General features: G+C 42.5%; 1 protein-coding gene across 3 annotated transcripts in view; it reads right to left on the bottom strand.

The window, feature by feature from the left end:
• nlrc5 (NLR family, CARD domain containing 5) overlaps positions 1–13,444 on the bottom strand; it is a 29,213-nt gene that overhangs the window by 14,274 nt on the left and 1,495 nt on the right. For 2 of the 3 annotated variants that reach the window (XM_049030083.1, XM_049030084.1), the window contains exons 2-20: positions 12,170–12,477; positions 11,911–11,952; positions 11,551–11,616; positions 8,566–10,252; positions 5,150–5,233; positions 4,757–4,840; positions 4,393–4,476; positions 4,174–4,263; positions 3,997–4,056; positions 3,813–3,842; positions 2,857–2,940; positions 2,454–2,537; positions 2,097–2,186; positions 1,744–1,806; positions 1,574–1,618; positions 1,303–1,386; positions 660–743; positions 212–301; positions 30–59 (exon numbers count right to left, since the gene is read on the bottom strand). In XM_049030083.1, the coding sequence (XP_048886040.1) occupies positions 30–59; positions 212–301; positions 660–743; positions 1,303–1,386; positions 1,574–1,618; positions 1,744–1,806; positions 2,097–2,186; positions 2,454–2,537; positions 2,857–2,940; positions 3,813–3,842; positions 3,997–4,056; positions 4,174–4,263; positions 4,393–4,476; positions 4,757–4,840; positions 5,150–5,233; positions 8,566–10,252; positions 11,551–11,616; positions 11,911–11,952; positions 12,170–12,464 (3,176 nt within the window). In that variant the 5' untranslated portion in view covers positions 12,465–12,477. The remainder of the gene's footprint in view (positions 1–29; positions 60–211; positions 302–659; positions 744–1,302; positions 1,387–1,573; positions 1,619–1,743; positions 1,807–2,096; positions 2,187–2,453; positions 2,538–2,856; positions 2,941–3,812; positions 3,843–3,996; positions 4,057–4,173; positions 4,264–4,392; positions 4,477–4,756; positions 4,841–5,149; positions 5,234–8,565; positions 10,253–11,550; positions 11,617–11,910; positions 11,953–12,169; positions 12,478–13,444) is intronic. The other variant, XM_049030085.1, reaches the window with a different exon arrangement.

Below are 13,444 nucleotides of genomic sequence, written 5' to 3'. Positions count from 1 at the left end.
AAAAGGCAAATGAGTTAAACTGCCCTCACCATCTAGGAGTCTTGTGTTGATGAATGTTTCTAGGTGCAAAAAAAGTTTAGTTTTTTTTTTTTTATCAAGTTTGCGGGGGTTTGTGGAAAAACTCAAAAATGAGATTAAATAGGAAGTTCCCAACAAACACAGGAATAGAAAGGTTTTCTATGTGTGTGTCCCATCCTTGCTATGAACTTACGTGATGTCCACAGCTCTCATGCTCCTGTGGCTACAGAAGGCTTCGGCCACTGCAAGGACCCCCGGCATGGTGACACCATTCTCACTGACACTAAAAACAGAGGTTAGCGAAAAGAGGTGAGATTCCCTTAGCAGATATCCAGTGTCCATGCAATACTAAGATCATGAGATTAAGCATATTTTCCTTGCCATTTGCCCTCTACCAACTCCATTTACACCAGCGGTTGTCAAACTCGGTCGTGGGGACCCACTGCCCTGCTTGTTTTCCTGCCATCCCTGCCCCACACACAAGTCCCAGCTGACTTTCAGCTTCTGATTGACTGAACACACCTGATCCAGGTAATCAGCAGTGTGTAGGGGAGGGATAGCTGGAAAACAAGCAGGGCAGTGGGTCCCGGGGACCGAGTTTGAGAACCGCTGATCTACACTAAGAATGCCGACACTCTTACTTGATTTCCTGGACAGCTGTGAGATGTGGTAAGAGATCCATGAGCTTCTTTAAGCCCTGATTGCCCAGAGCATTACTAGACAGACTGTGAAACAGAAGTTAAAACACACACATACATAAATGCAGCTCAAGAAACAAGTAGTATCACCTATTAAAGGGGCAGATCACCCCAATACTGAAAAAATTATATGTTTTGGGGGGCTTTAGTGCAGTATATCCATTAAGGTTGTTCTGCTGGGAGTTGCCTAGTTTTGGAGATACCTACCATAGAAAATTTGGACTTCTCTCGAATTTAATGTCTCTTACCAGAGATTATGATCCGGTTACTCAAGATAATCCATAGACTTTGTAATGAGCAGTTTAATGTAGGATTTATCTCCTTCCAACCACCCAATGCCATACACCAAATGTATCACTGCGCACCACGGAAGAATGGCATTCAATCCCATGATATATGAGAGAAGACAGATATCTTTACCCTCGATATCTTCCAACAGAACCACCTAGAGGGACAGATAGCACTAAAGCCCCTCTAACACAGATCTTTTCTGGGATTCCTCATCACCAAGGACTAATAGGTCACAGCTGGAGCTGAACCCGAGTCCCCACTGCATGTATATATATATATATATATATATACTCACTCCAGAAGGGTCAGGCCCTGACAGCCTCTCAGGGTCTCATACAATTTATCTACATGGGAAGAACGTAGATCACACTCTGACAGCCTGGAGAGAGTCAAGATCAAAACTCATTATCACCACCATCGTCATCATCCTCATCACCGCCCCCAACAATATCATCCTCACCGCCACCATCATTACCATTAAACTACCACCATTTTTTTTTTTATTATCCCCAGCACTTTCATCTTTACCACCCTCTTTAGTAAATCAAAATCCAGAGTATAAATACCTAAGTTTCTTGGACTGTACTAAATCTTGCTTTGCTGTCTTCTCACTGCGACAGAGACAGAGAATACAAAAGCACTGCTCAAGCTGTCCACCTTCGTAGTGAAAGTCAGTCAGTGTTGACACATATAGAGAAACAAAGAACTATTCATGCCAAGAGCAGCATTTTCTTACCCCAAAGTCTGGTTTTGTGTTTCTGTGCTAAACATAATTGACACCTTGATGGGATCTTGACGCCTGCAAGAGAAGTAGACCAGGCTGTAGCAACTCATGTACAATTAGTCTGGTAGCTTTAAATACCCCTGGATGTCACAGATAGTAGTATATAAATACCCCAAGATGTTCCAAGTAACAGTATTAAGGACACCAAGGGTTCCCCCTAGTTTAGCTACTGTGTTGTCACAATGTCACAATGTTTATAAACAAATGTGGCATTCTATACCACATATATCTATCATTTACCTGTATTGCATCGTGAATTGTAATGAATAAAATAAACATTTGTACCCCATGGTACTGTAACTTACCTGATGTTCACCTCGGCCACAGCAGGACAGTCAGTCACTGAACGGCTCAAAGCTGACAGCCCGTTCATTGTCAGAGAGGTGGAATTCATACTGTCGAGAGAGGAATGACATCAGAACATGTGAAGTGATGTCAAACGGCCAGTGGAGCATAAATTAAGCCGTACTTGAGGAGATACATCTTTTGTAACACAGCGGGACCGATCATGGGCTTGGTTTGATGATTTTTCTGTTCTGCTCTGAGTCTGTTTCTGCTGCATTTATACCATTTTGTGTGTTACGTTCAAGGGCATGTTGGGTTATCATGAGATAACCGTGGGACAAATGTAGATGAGTAGATGTGAGAAAGTTAACCCTTACACGACTTCTCTGGAGACGCTGAGCTGCGGCAGCCAGTCAACCAAAACCTGCAGGGCATCATCCTTCATCACCCCGCCAGACAAACTGCCGTCACCATGGTAACAGGAACAGAAAACAGTGAGTGGCTTTTAAGAGAAAAACCACACGATTTAGTGCACCACCGAACAAAAGCAACAAAGGTGACACTTTCAAATTAGCATTTAACCAACAGTTAAAGAGTGCTCTCATTTCATTTCAGAAAAGCAGAATCACAAACTAACTGAACACTGCATGATTCAGTCCAAGCTAGTTATCAAAAGTTTAACTAAACTGGACATTTTTTATATTTTTTTTTTGCACAGACTTGGAATATGAGCGATATCACTAAAGTGAAAAGTTGTTTTCCTCTGACTGGAAGACTTACTCAATGACAGAGAGTCCAAAACATCTTGCCAAGAACAGGCACAGCTTTTGCATCTCATCTGGTGTAAATGTGCAGTTCAGAAGGCTGTGGAAAGAGAAGCACATAATAGAGATTCACATGACAATGTGGACGTACTGAGCAGAAAGATCTCTCTGGTTCACAGAGATAACCAATCAGATTATAGACAAGGTGGGTCCAAGCAACTAGAGGAGGCAGGACCAAGACATCTGATTGGTTGGTCCCGCCTCTTCTAGTTCCTTGGACCCATCTTCTCTACAATCTGATTGGTCGCCTCTCTGAACCAATCATTTCTTGTTCTGCCCTCAGAACATTTTTGTATAAGTTAAACTTATAATAAATATAAACTTCTTTATGCTTATGTTTATCTTTATTATAGCATGCTTATGTTTGGACATTCTGACAACTACTAAACACTAGCTACTCTGTACGACTGACACTAAATTAAGACGACGACTAAAAACAAACTGCTCTGATTGGATACAAATCATCCTATACAATGAAGTTTCAACATGACAACAGCATAGTGACCGATCATTGACAGGTGGTGTTTGTTCATTGTTTGACAGTTGCGCAGAAAGACGCACCGTGACATGTATGCTGTTATATAAATTAGGCTTTTCATGGTCAATCGGTGACTCACCACACCCGCGACTGCGACCCATTTTGGGTTGCAACCCACAGTGTGGGAACTTCTGATTTAGAAGACACAGGCACAGGCAATAGCAGCTGTTTCTTTATGTATGATGCGTTCCTCAGAGTCTGGCAAATGCTGGTTATGTTTGCTTTGCATTGTCCTTTCAATGCCCGTTTTGGCATCAGAGTACGCAATCATCGATCTAATTGTAATGGAACCCTGAAACATGTGCCGGTTTAGCCAATTTAACAGCATTATGAGAGTCTGAGTTTGGCTAATGTGTACTGCGGCATGGAGTCACCTGACAATGCGGCCCGGGGCATCCTCAACACTAAGGAGAGATAAAAGGAAATACAAAATTATTTTCAAATCTATTCAACCATATACATAAAGATCTTCTAGAACTTTCTGTCTCCCTTTCATATCAAGCAAATATAATACCATATAAACAGGTATACAGCTGTTTAAGCAGATATAAGACCCACCTCTGTGCATCTGGGTCTTGAGACAAGGATAATTTAAGTTCTTTAATTTCTTTGTTTCCACTGCAGACAAAGAGGAGTTGACAGATCAAATGTGAATGAATACAGGATTTCATAACAGGTATCACACATGGCTCTGTGGAAGCAGGCACCAGCACGTGGCTCTCGGCGGGAACTCACACGACATGGACCCTCTGTATATTAGGACATGAGGTCATCTTTTCTACCACATAAAGAACACCATCCAGGGAGAGCCCATTTTTCCCAAGGCTTAACACACAGACAAAAAAAAAAAAACAAGGTATCAATACATATTTTATCATTTAAAAAGTAAAATGGTAATTACTGAACTAAATGACTACTAATAGCTAATTCATTAAGGTTAGCTCATATACTCACTGAACTGTGGTGAGGGATGTCATCTTAGGTAAGACGTCGGCAATCTTAGAGACCCCGCGGTTCATCAGCATGTTATCGCTGAGGCTGCAAAGACACAGCAATTATCCCATGATCCTCGCATCACAGAAGGCAGTGCAAAGCAGATCGGCAGCTTCGCACAGCCCTGCGTCACTCAGGCACAAGACAGCAGTGTGCAGGCATCCCTGCACGCCTATGCAAATTGACAAAATGTCTCAAAACCCCAGCCGATTCAGCTACCTGCTACCTTCCAAGCCAACATCTGACACGAATGGCTCGCGATGACCTCATCCACACATCCCATGAGAGCAACGAAAGCTACAGTAATGACGGTCATATTACTTACTTGAGCTCAGCGATTCCAGGGCAGTTCCCTAGAGCAATGGCCAGCTTTTCAGCTCCTGCATCAGTCAGGTTCCCACTGATGAACCTTTGGGGTGAATCACACCAGAATATTTATTACACCAGAGAGAGTTACTTTGTTGTAATCACACACTGAAACCTGAACGGCTGGAACACAAAAACAGAGCCCAGTCGCGTCACCTCGGCAGAGCATTAATACACAAAAATCATTACAATGAAAACAAACAAATAGCATTCATCGATGCCATTCTTAATGGGGTAGATGGCATAATAAAAATGATACAGTTGAAAATTAAATGCATTTCTCTTATTCCCTGTCTTAGTCATATAGAGTGTTAGGGTTAGGGTTACATGACAGACACAGGAAATAACTCACTCAAGTCTCCTCAGGCTTGTCAGTCTCGGAAGGATTCCAGACAGCACCTCAGCAAACCTGTCTTCATATTTTCGGCTCCGAAAACTGATGAACAACAAGTTAAAACACAAATTAAAACATTTAACCGCCCCATTAACTCATTTACACACATCTAAACCCCTTATGACCTGAATTAAGCTCATATTTGCATTATCACACAGCTGTTCATTGAGCAAATGCGATGCATCAAAAGTTAAAATCAGACATCAAAATGTAAAACTACACATCTAAAGCTAAAACAGGCTGTGCGCTTGTGAGCAGCTCTTTTTCAGAGAAGCCTACTTTGTTGTCAACCACAGATGCTGGAAGATTAGATTCATTTGAATATACAAACATTCATCTACTTGCGAACTTTTAACTTACGAACTTTCAACTTACGAACTTTCAGACATATGAACGAAGAGGACTGTACGTCCAAATTGTGTTCATTGGGCTCCCGCTTCCTGTGCGTACTCCCAGCATCCTAGTTCTTTGTACTTGCATATACCCTTAAAATGATGCTGAATAACGACTTACGAACATTTCAAGTTACGAACGGCCGTAGCTGAATAGCTGAAATCTGCAGCTAGCAATAGGAACCCATGAAAGCTGAGAGAACTGGAGTTTGCTCAAGACGATTGGGCCAAACGACCCATCAAGAAGCGGCGAGATATCATTGAGAGCTACAGAAAGATCTTGATAGCACTTATTGCTTCCAAAGGCTGTGCTACGAAATATTAAATTATGGGAACCAATATTTGTGTCCAAGTCATTTTCATTTGTTTTGTTTTTTGATTTGTTTGTGTGATTTGTTGATTTGTTTTGCTGTAAATCAAATATTAGCACTCTGTTTTACTAAATGTGAAAATGACTAATGGCCTAATAAGCAACATACTTCAGTTTCAACTTTGTTCACACGTACCGATTTTGTCAGAAAGGAAGTGGTACACCAATATAAGTGGCCGCATCTGTAATGTTTTCTAAGCATGTACACTATATGGCCAAAAGTATGTGGAGTCCCCAATTAATTAGAAGAATGGTCTAATTAAGCCACACCCATTTACACATTTTCTTAATGCATGCTTGTTACTATGGTACATGTATTCGTTGGGTGCCATTCAAGTACACAGTTTTCGGTTCGGAACGCACAGTGAAACGATGGAATACATTTCTTGGCACGGGCGGAACCTAGATTCACAAACAAATATTCAACACGGAAAGCATTATGCTAAATGTGGATGTAAATTCTGGAGGGCTTGTGCTGGTTACAGTCAATCATAAATGGAAATTGGGCAAAATTCCCAATAAATTGCACACTGGTGAGAGAGTAGCTGATAAAAGTAAGATCGTATGTCAGCTCTGTTATACTGAAGTCGGGTGTGTTGCTCGAAGTACATCCACCATGCTAACCCATTTGAGATAACATCATCAGCGTGTGTCTACGATCGCAGCAAGGTAAAAACACAGGGGGACACATTGAGCAAGGAAAACCGGGAAAAAGAGAGAGATAGTGTCACAGAGATATAGTTTATCTTTGGGGAATAAGGTTCATCATTTTGAGAAATGCCTCTGAAGGTACCGAACTAAATAGTTCCAGAGTTCTCAAGTTCACTGAGCTACATCGAACGCCAATAAATTAACACCAATAAAGCATTATGGCTAATCCATCTTCCCAATTAGTCCCAATAAATAATTGATGTTGGCTGGCATCTTTATTATAGCATTTTGTAAAATATCATTTTATATTGTATTTATAATTTATGTCAGTCGTTTCTTCAGTACTGTTTGCGGAAGGTTGTTTTTGTTTGTTTCTAAAAAAAGATCTCAGACATAAAGCTATGCTGTTTTTGTCTGTCAGTCGACCAATACAATGCTTAGTGGCGGAACTGGTTGCAATGCAAGAGGCAACAGTCAGCTCTGCCTAGAAGCAAACTGGCAGCTCCAGTTAACTTCAGCGTATTTACCGGACTGTGGGGAGGAAACGCCACGAGAAGAACAAGCAAACTCCACACACGTAGCAATGGTGGAGACTTGAAGAGTGGTCCCAGAGGTGCGAGGCAACAATGCCAACCACCGAACCACCGCACCATGCTGAGTGACTCTTAGGTTTTGATATTCAAATAGGTTAACAGATGCCTTGCTTTTGACCTACAGCTTCTTCATTATGTTTGCGTTTGCGGTTTTAAGAATAAGTAATTTCAAAACAAATTCCAGAACTGCGAAACCAAAACCAAGCTTTGTACCAAACCCTGAACGTCGTGGGCTGTTAAACAACAGTCTAGATTTCCCTGCCCCCTGGCAAATGTCATCATAGAGGACCGCCCTGGCAAAATTTCCCTGTCTTTCACAACCTGATGTTGGCAGGTGTTATAATGCAATCAAAGATTATTAATGTTTAGTCGTTTACAACAGGTCTAGAATGGCTTCCCGTAGTTGTGAAAAAGTTTTAGTTTTATCTTTCAGGTTGTATGTTAATTGTTGCAATGGAATGATCTCTTTTAACAGGTGCTTAGATATGTTGAATGTGGAATGATACTATATTCCATCACCCTTCTCCTTTCTACATTTCTTCTTCATAAGAAATATCTCCTAGCCTTTTCACAGAAGTAGAGTCCAGTTTACCATCTATAAGTTTTGTAGCCTTGCACATTCCTAGAAAAACAGATCCCAAGTATGTTCTATACAGAGGATTCATTGGAAATACAGTAGAATATACCATATGGCCTGAAGTATTTGGACACCTCTATTAGAGCAATTGCCAAATTAAGTCAAACCCGCTGTTGAAACTTGTATAGTTAAACATACAGTCACGCAATGTCCTGAAACAAAAATGACGCGGTTGTACAGAAGAGGTTTTGACTTTCCCTAGAATGCCGTCTTTCCAACAAGTGACTGTGAAGGTCAAAATAATTGGGACCGAGTTCAATTGGTACTTCACAAGCTCACAGGAAGGGACCAGATAAACCAACATCAATACCCTACCTGAACAGCCATTATAATGAAGTTCCACCAGCCAATAGACAGCCATTATAATGACGTTCCACCAGCCAATAGACAGCCATTATAATGCCGTTCCACCAGCCAATAGACAGCCATTATAATGACGTTCCACCAGCCAATAGACAGCCATTATAATGTCCTTGGTTCTGAATGAGATGTTGATCAAACTGGTGTCCATTTACTTTTGGCCATATAATCTGCACACATGTATAATTAAATTTTGAGCCTGAAAGCAACCTGCCGCTCAGCATAGCCTTCTTCCAGTAGAACCAGGATTAAACTGGGATTTAAAATGCAGATTTTATAGTCTCTTAATTTATTTCAGTGCTGTATTTTTGCTACTCTCACTGAGTGACTGACAACACAGTAGATTATTTACTAGCGGCTGAGTGACTCACATGAGATAAGAGATGTTCCAAGAGCTGGCCAGGACCTCCAGACACTCCAGCTCCATAGAGCAGCCGCCAAAGTCGAGGCCAACGCCCTGCCCACCAGCTGAAATTACGAAAGTCAGGGCCTCCATGTCCATGAGTGTCAGTGTGATATTGCGCAGCTCAAAGCGGGATCTCGATGCCAGAATCTCTGCAAGATGGAGATTCTGAGTCTCATAGGCGCAGCGGCAAAGCTCCAGCGCTTTGGGACCTGTCAGGCTGGCGCTGTTTCCCAAACTCTGGAGAACCTTCAACACCACGCCTTGCCGGTGTTGGACGCAACCCTGGGCTCTGGGGCCCCGAGCCAGCTGGAGCAGATATGGGCAGCAGGCTGAAGAGGTCAATCCACACAAAAACAGTTGGAGGGAATCAGTAAATACTGTTTTGGGCTGGGTTCGGGCAGTCCAGCGGGTCTTCAGGTTGAGCCTTTTCCTTAAGTCTGTCTCAATTGTGTCTTCACTGGTCATCAGGTGCAGTGCACCCAGAAACTCTTGCATCGTCAGGTGCACAAAAGCGCATCCCTCATGCCATGATCCATCGCCCTGCCTTAGCTTCAGTGGAGACAGGAGCCCAGCCGCCATAGCGAAGTCCAGGATGTTCTGTGGGATGTCACTTTTCCAGAACACGACGCGGTGCTCGTCCAGCCCCTGCAGTGCCAAGCGACTCAGCTCTTGCACCTCCATCTTATGGCCCTGTAGCGGGGGCACGGAGCTCCCTCTCACCACGCTGCCTGGACAGCGACTAATGAAAGCATTCAGGATCTGGATATACACCTGAGTGACAGTCTCAGGTAAGCTGAGCTTGTGGGGCTCCTCAGTTAACAGGTGGTCCAAACAGACGCAACACATGAAGCAAAGAGCTGGAATACTGCTCATGGATAGTAGGTGACGACTTTTCAACAGGACGTTTACTGCGTGTTCACAGTGAGTTTTCCCCTGGAAGTAATGCTCAGCGTACTCCCTAACACGCTGCTGGTCAAAGCCTAGCAACTCACCCACCTGGCTCAGGTCATTATCGGGCAGGTCGAACATATCCCGAGCCCTACAAGTGACCATTATTGAAGAGCCTGGGAGTATCCTGCCACTGCATAGACCAGAAAAAAGCTCAGACACTGTGAGATGTTCCTGGGGGTCGAAGGGGCCACTGGGCCTCACTGGGGGGGTGAATCTGGAGCGGAATTCATCGTAACCATCAAAGATTAACCACACCTGCTTGGGGTTTTCAAGTACAAATGCCAGGATATTCTCACTATCCTCTTGTTCAGGTGAGAGGAAGAAGTGGAATAGCAGGTCGCTAAGCGACAAAGTGTCCGGGAGCATGTTGAGCTGGCGGAACTCAAAGAAGAAGAGCAAACGGACAGATTTCGGCAGGTTGCGGTTCGCCCATCGCCAGGCTGCGTAGTGCGTCACCAGCGTCTTCCCTGAGCCAGCAGGGCCAAGCAGCACAGTGACCCCTGGCTGTGCAGTGAAGAAAGACTCGACTGGGACTACGCTTTCCGTGGCTCCCTCTTCAGCATCTCTGGAGCGGCCCAGACTTCTGCGTAGACTGACTCGTACCTGCTCCAGCTGAACGTTCCGGACTACACCCTGCATCACCTGCTCATATTGCTGCAGCAGGACCTTCTTAACGGATGTGTGGTACGTCTCTAGCGAGTCTGGAGTAAAACAGACCCGGAAGGTGTCAGAGGCAAAACAGACAGACACACACAGAGGGCACTGAGACAATACTGATATTTTTCTTTTCGTGAGCAAAATGTGCTAAGTTATGTGCACAATTTAATTTAACATGCACATGAAATACTAAATCGCACTAACGGAATCTTAACTTGCTATTCCAGGTTCTTAAATTAATTAAGTTGTGCTGACATTTAGGTTATTTGTGTTCTTGCCTAAAGAAAACATGCCCGCAACACTAGAAGCTGGAGTCTCAGAACTGCGGCTAACTCATCCACACATAGTTTTAAGTGCGCGAATACTGTGGGTTTTATGGTAGCGAATTCATTTGCTCCAATGTTTGTCATAAGGGATAATATGTCTCCCACTCCAAACTGAGAATATTGTTCTATATCTGACAAGTACCTAAATAAAGTTTCACTCAATTCTATACTGGAAACTATGGGTTATGGACATTCAAGCCTACACACTGTAACAAATAATACCTCAGAACACCTCTGAGACCATAACTTTATATTAATTCATAAAATGTCCTCCATTCCAACTTTTTCGTATTGTTAGTCCTTCCACATGTGCGCACAAAGTTTCACGCAATTCTCTTGTGAAAATCAGGGGCTATAGTCAGGGGCAAGGAACCGGGGGGAGATGTAGGGGATATATACCCCTACAAAAATGATTTTGTCTCCACCCCTCTCTTCAGAAAAGTACACTTTTATGTTTAAATTATAAACTTCCCCCTAATATCAAACTACTTCCAGCTCCCCCTGGTTATAGACATTCAGACCTATATACTGTACACAATAAAATACACTATATGTATGCAACACTTGGATAGTTTTTGCACATTTCAAAACTAAACGGCGATTGCTTGAGTACAGTTTTAAGACACTAGTTTGAAACATAACACAGTTTGACTCATCACTTCATCCGAGAGTTCAAAATTGCAAATTGAGAGTTTGGAAAAAGTAAATCGAGCTCAGTTTTTTTGGATTTTGTGAGCTTGATTTAGGATTAAATTCAACCGCAGAAAATGATCCATCACATGAAAAAACTGCCTATGGTCCCTCCAGGATTCTGTATAATCAGGGTAAAGGAAAGGCGCCCACAGGGTAAGGCAGCAAAAAGTCTAATACATCAAATACGTGACCCATCACCAGAAATACGCCCATAAGACTCATTTCGTGGTGATGGGTCGCATGTTATCTTTCTTGTTTAGAGAGTTACCTCAGAATGAAACTCAGCAGCCCAGTAGTGTTTTGGACAGTTGGGCGGTGCTTACCTTTCCTGTCACGTTTCTGTTTCAAAGGCGTAGGACAATCATCAGCAGGTTGCTGATTTCTGTATTCTGCAGCAGATTTAAAACACACTTAGTTGGCATCATGGTGCCATTATCGACATGCATAAGACGCACGTCAATGACTAACATCACGTGTGCTGTTTCGAAGCTTCACTTAGTTTTGTTTTCTAGATAGAAGCTTAACTGATCCACAGCACAGCAGCATCATGACTGGAACCACAGCTTCTCCATTTTTTTCCCCACAACTTTAAAAACGGAAATATTCTGGGTGTCTAATGGCTTGCGTGCAAAAATGTCGTCAATGTTAGTTGAGGAAAGGTTTTTTTTGACTGGTACATTTACCTGGCATTTCGGGTTTCTGGGGAGGAGGAGGGTGAGGGTCATCTGAAACAGAGCAGTGTCAGAACTGGATCTCGAAGCGCGCTATAGTACAGCCCCAAAAGCCAGTTATGCTTGCTACCTAATTAACAGTCTTGTTCATCCATTTGTTCTACAGCTCCATGTAACACAGGCCTGCTCAGGAATCTGCAGCATATTACACCGATACTGTGCATCCTCCCGCACAGCAGCTCCGGGTGACGAAGTACACATATCGCCTTACCACATCCAGCTGCTGACAAGAGATGGGACTCCAGTGCCATGGGTAAGTTGTCACACACCATAGTGATGGTGTGGATGAATCGGCGGCATTCATCAGGCTGTGCATGTGTGAAGTGATCCACCAGCTGCAGGATGCGATCTCTTTGGTTCCCGGTCCGAGCGGGTCTGGGGACATGCTGCATGTGTCTGAGGAGGCACGTCTGAACATCGTCCGGCTGGCCGACTAGCACCTCAACCAGCTCCGATGCTACTTGGCTCAGCACTGAGAGGACGTCCGCCTCATTGTTAACCTCCATAATGAGGCATCATCTGGAAGCCAAGACACAGGCAACCGTCAGTAGTACTGTTAGACGCGTAGGTGCATCTGAATTGTACAAGCAACAGACGGAAATCCAAGAGGGGTAGAATATGGTGGATTTTGACCAATTTTTATAGTTGACAGCAGTTTGTGAGAGTAAAATAGATACAGAAAATGTCAAAATGTCTCTTCAAAACATTTCAGGATGAATATTTTGTTCATTGGTTCGGCATAATCATGGTGTATAAATGAAATACATAATGCATGCATTTTATTAAGTGGTGTTTTCTTATTGTTCTTTAATGTTTTCATTTCTTATTGATTTTAATTTCAGTTGGATTTTACATTTCATGTAGGCAAGCTACGAATACAGGGTGCCTTTGGAACCTTAGGCATTATTTTTCAGTCCTTTAAGACCTTCAACTGCTCAGAAACTGCGTGTGAAACTTAAACACCTTTTTTTTTTTTTTTTTTTTTTTTTTTTACAATTCAGCAACAAAGTGTGTCCACCTCGTCATACAGCAAAACAGAAAAAGATTCATAGTGTTTCCATGCATTTTGTTAACAGAAATGCCGGTAAAAATAAAGGTAGAAATAATAATATAATATAATAATAAGCTTTTATTCAAGGTTAAAGAAAATTTGTAGCTTATTTTTGTTATTTAATGTTATTTAATCTCTTAAAATACAAAATGAAGATACACAAGCATCACGTGGGACATGTGAAAATCCCCTGTATCTCATCAAATAAAAAGCTATGGAGCGTAGACTATAAAATGTATTTTAAAACAAATCTCATTAAACGGATATACTTATTTAAAGAGTAAAACTTGAAAAAATGTGTGAAATATCTATATGAAATCTGAATCACTATAGTGAGGACACTAAAGAGACACTAATTGAGAATAACCCATATATACATAGCGACGGGTGACACCTAAATGTCATCACGTGCTGGTAAGAAACGTTTAGAAACAA

Source organism: Brienomyrus brachyistius, chromosome 11 (genome assembly GCF_023856365.1).
Source record: "Brienomyrus brachyistius isolate T26 chromosome 11, BBRACH_0.4, whole genome shotgun sequence".
NCBI lineage: Eukaryota > Metazoa > Chordata > Actinopteri > Osteoglossiformes > Mormyridae > Brienomyrus > Brienomyrus brachyistius.
Note: the sequence above shows the minus strand (reverse complement) of the source record. Positions and strands in the feature narration are given on the sequence as shown.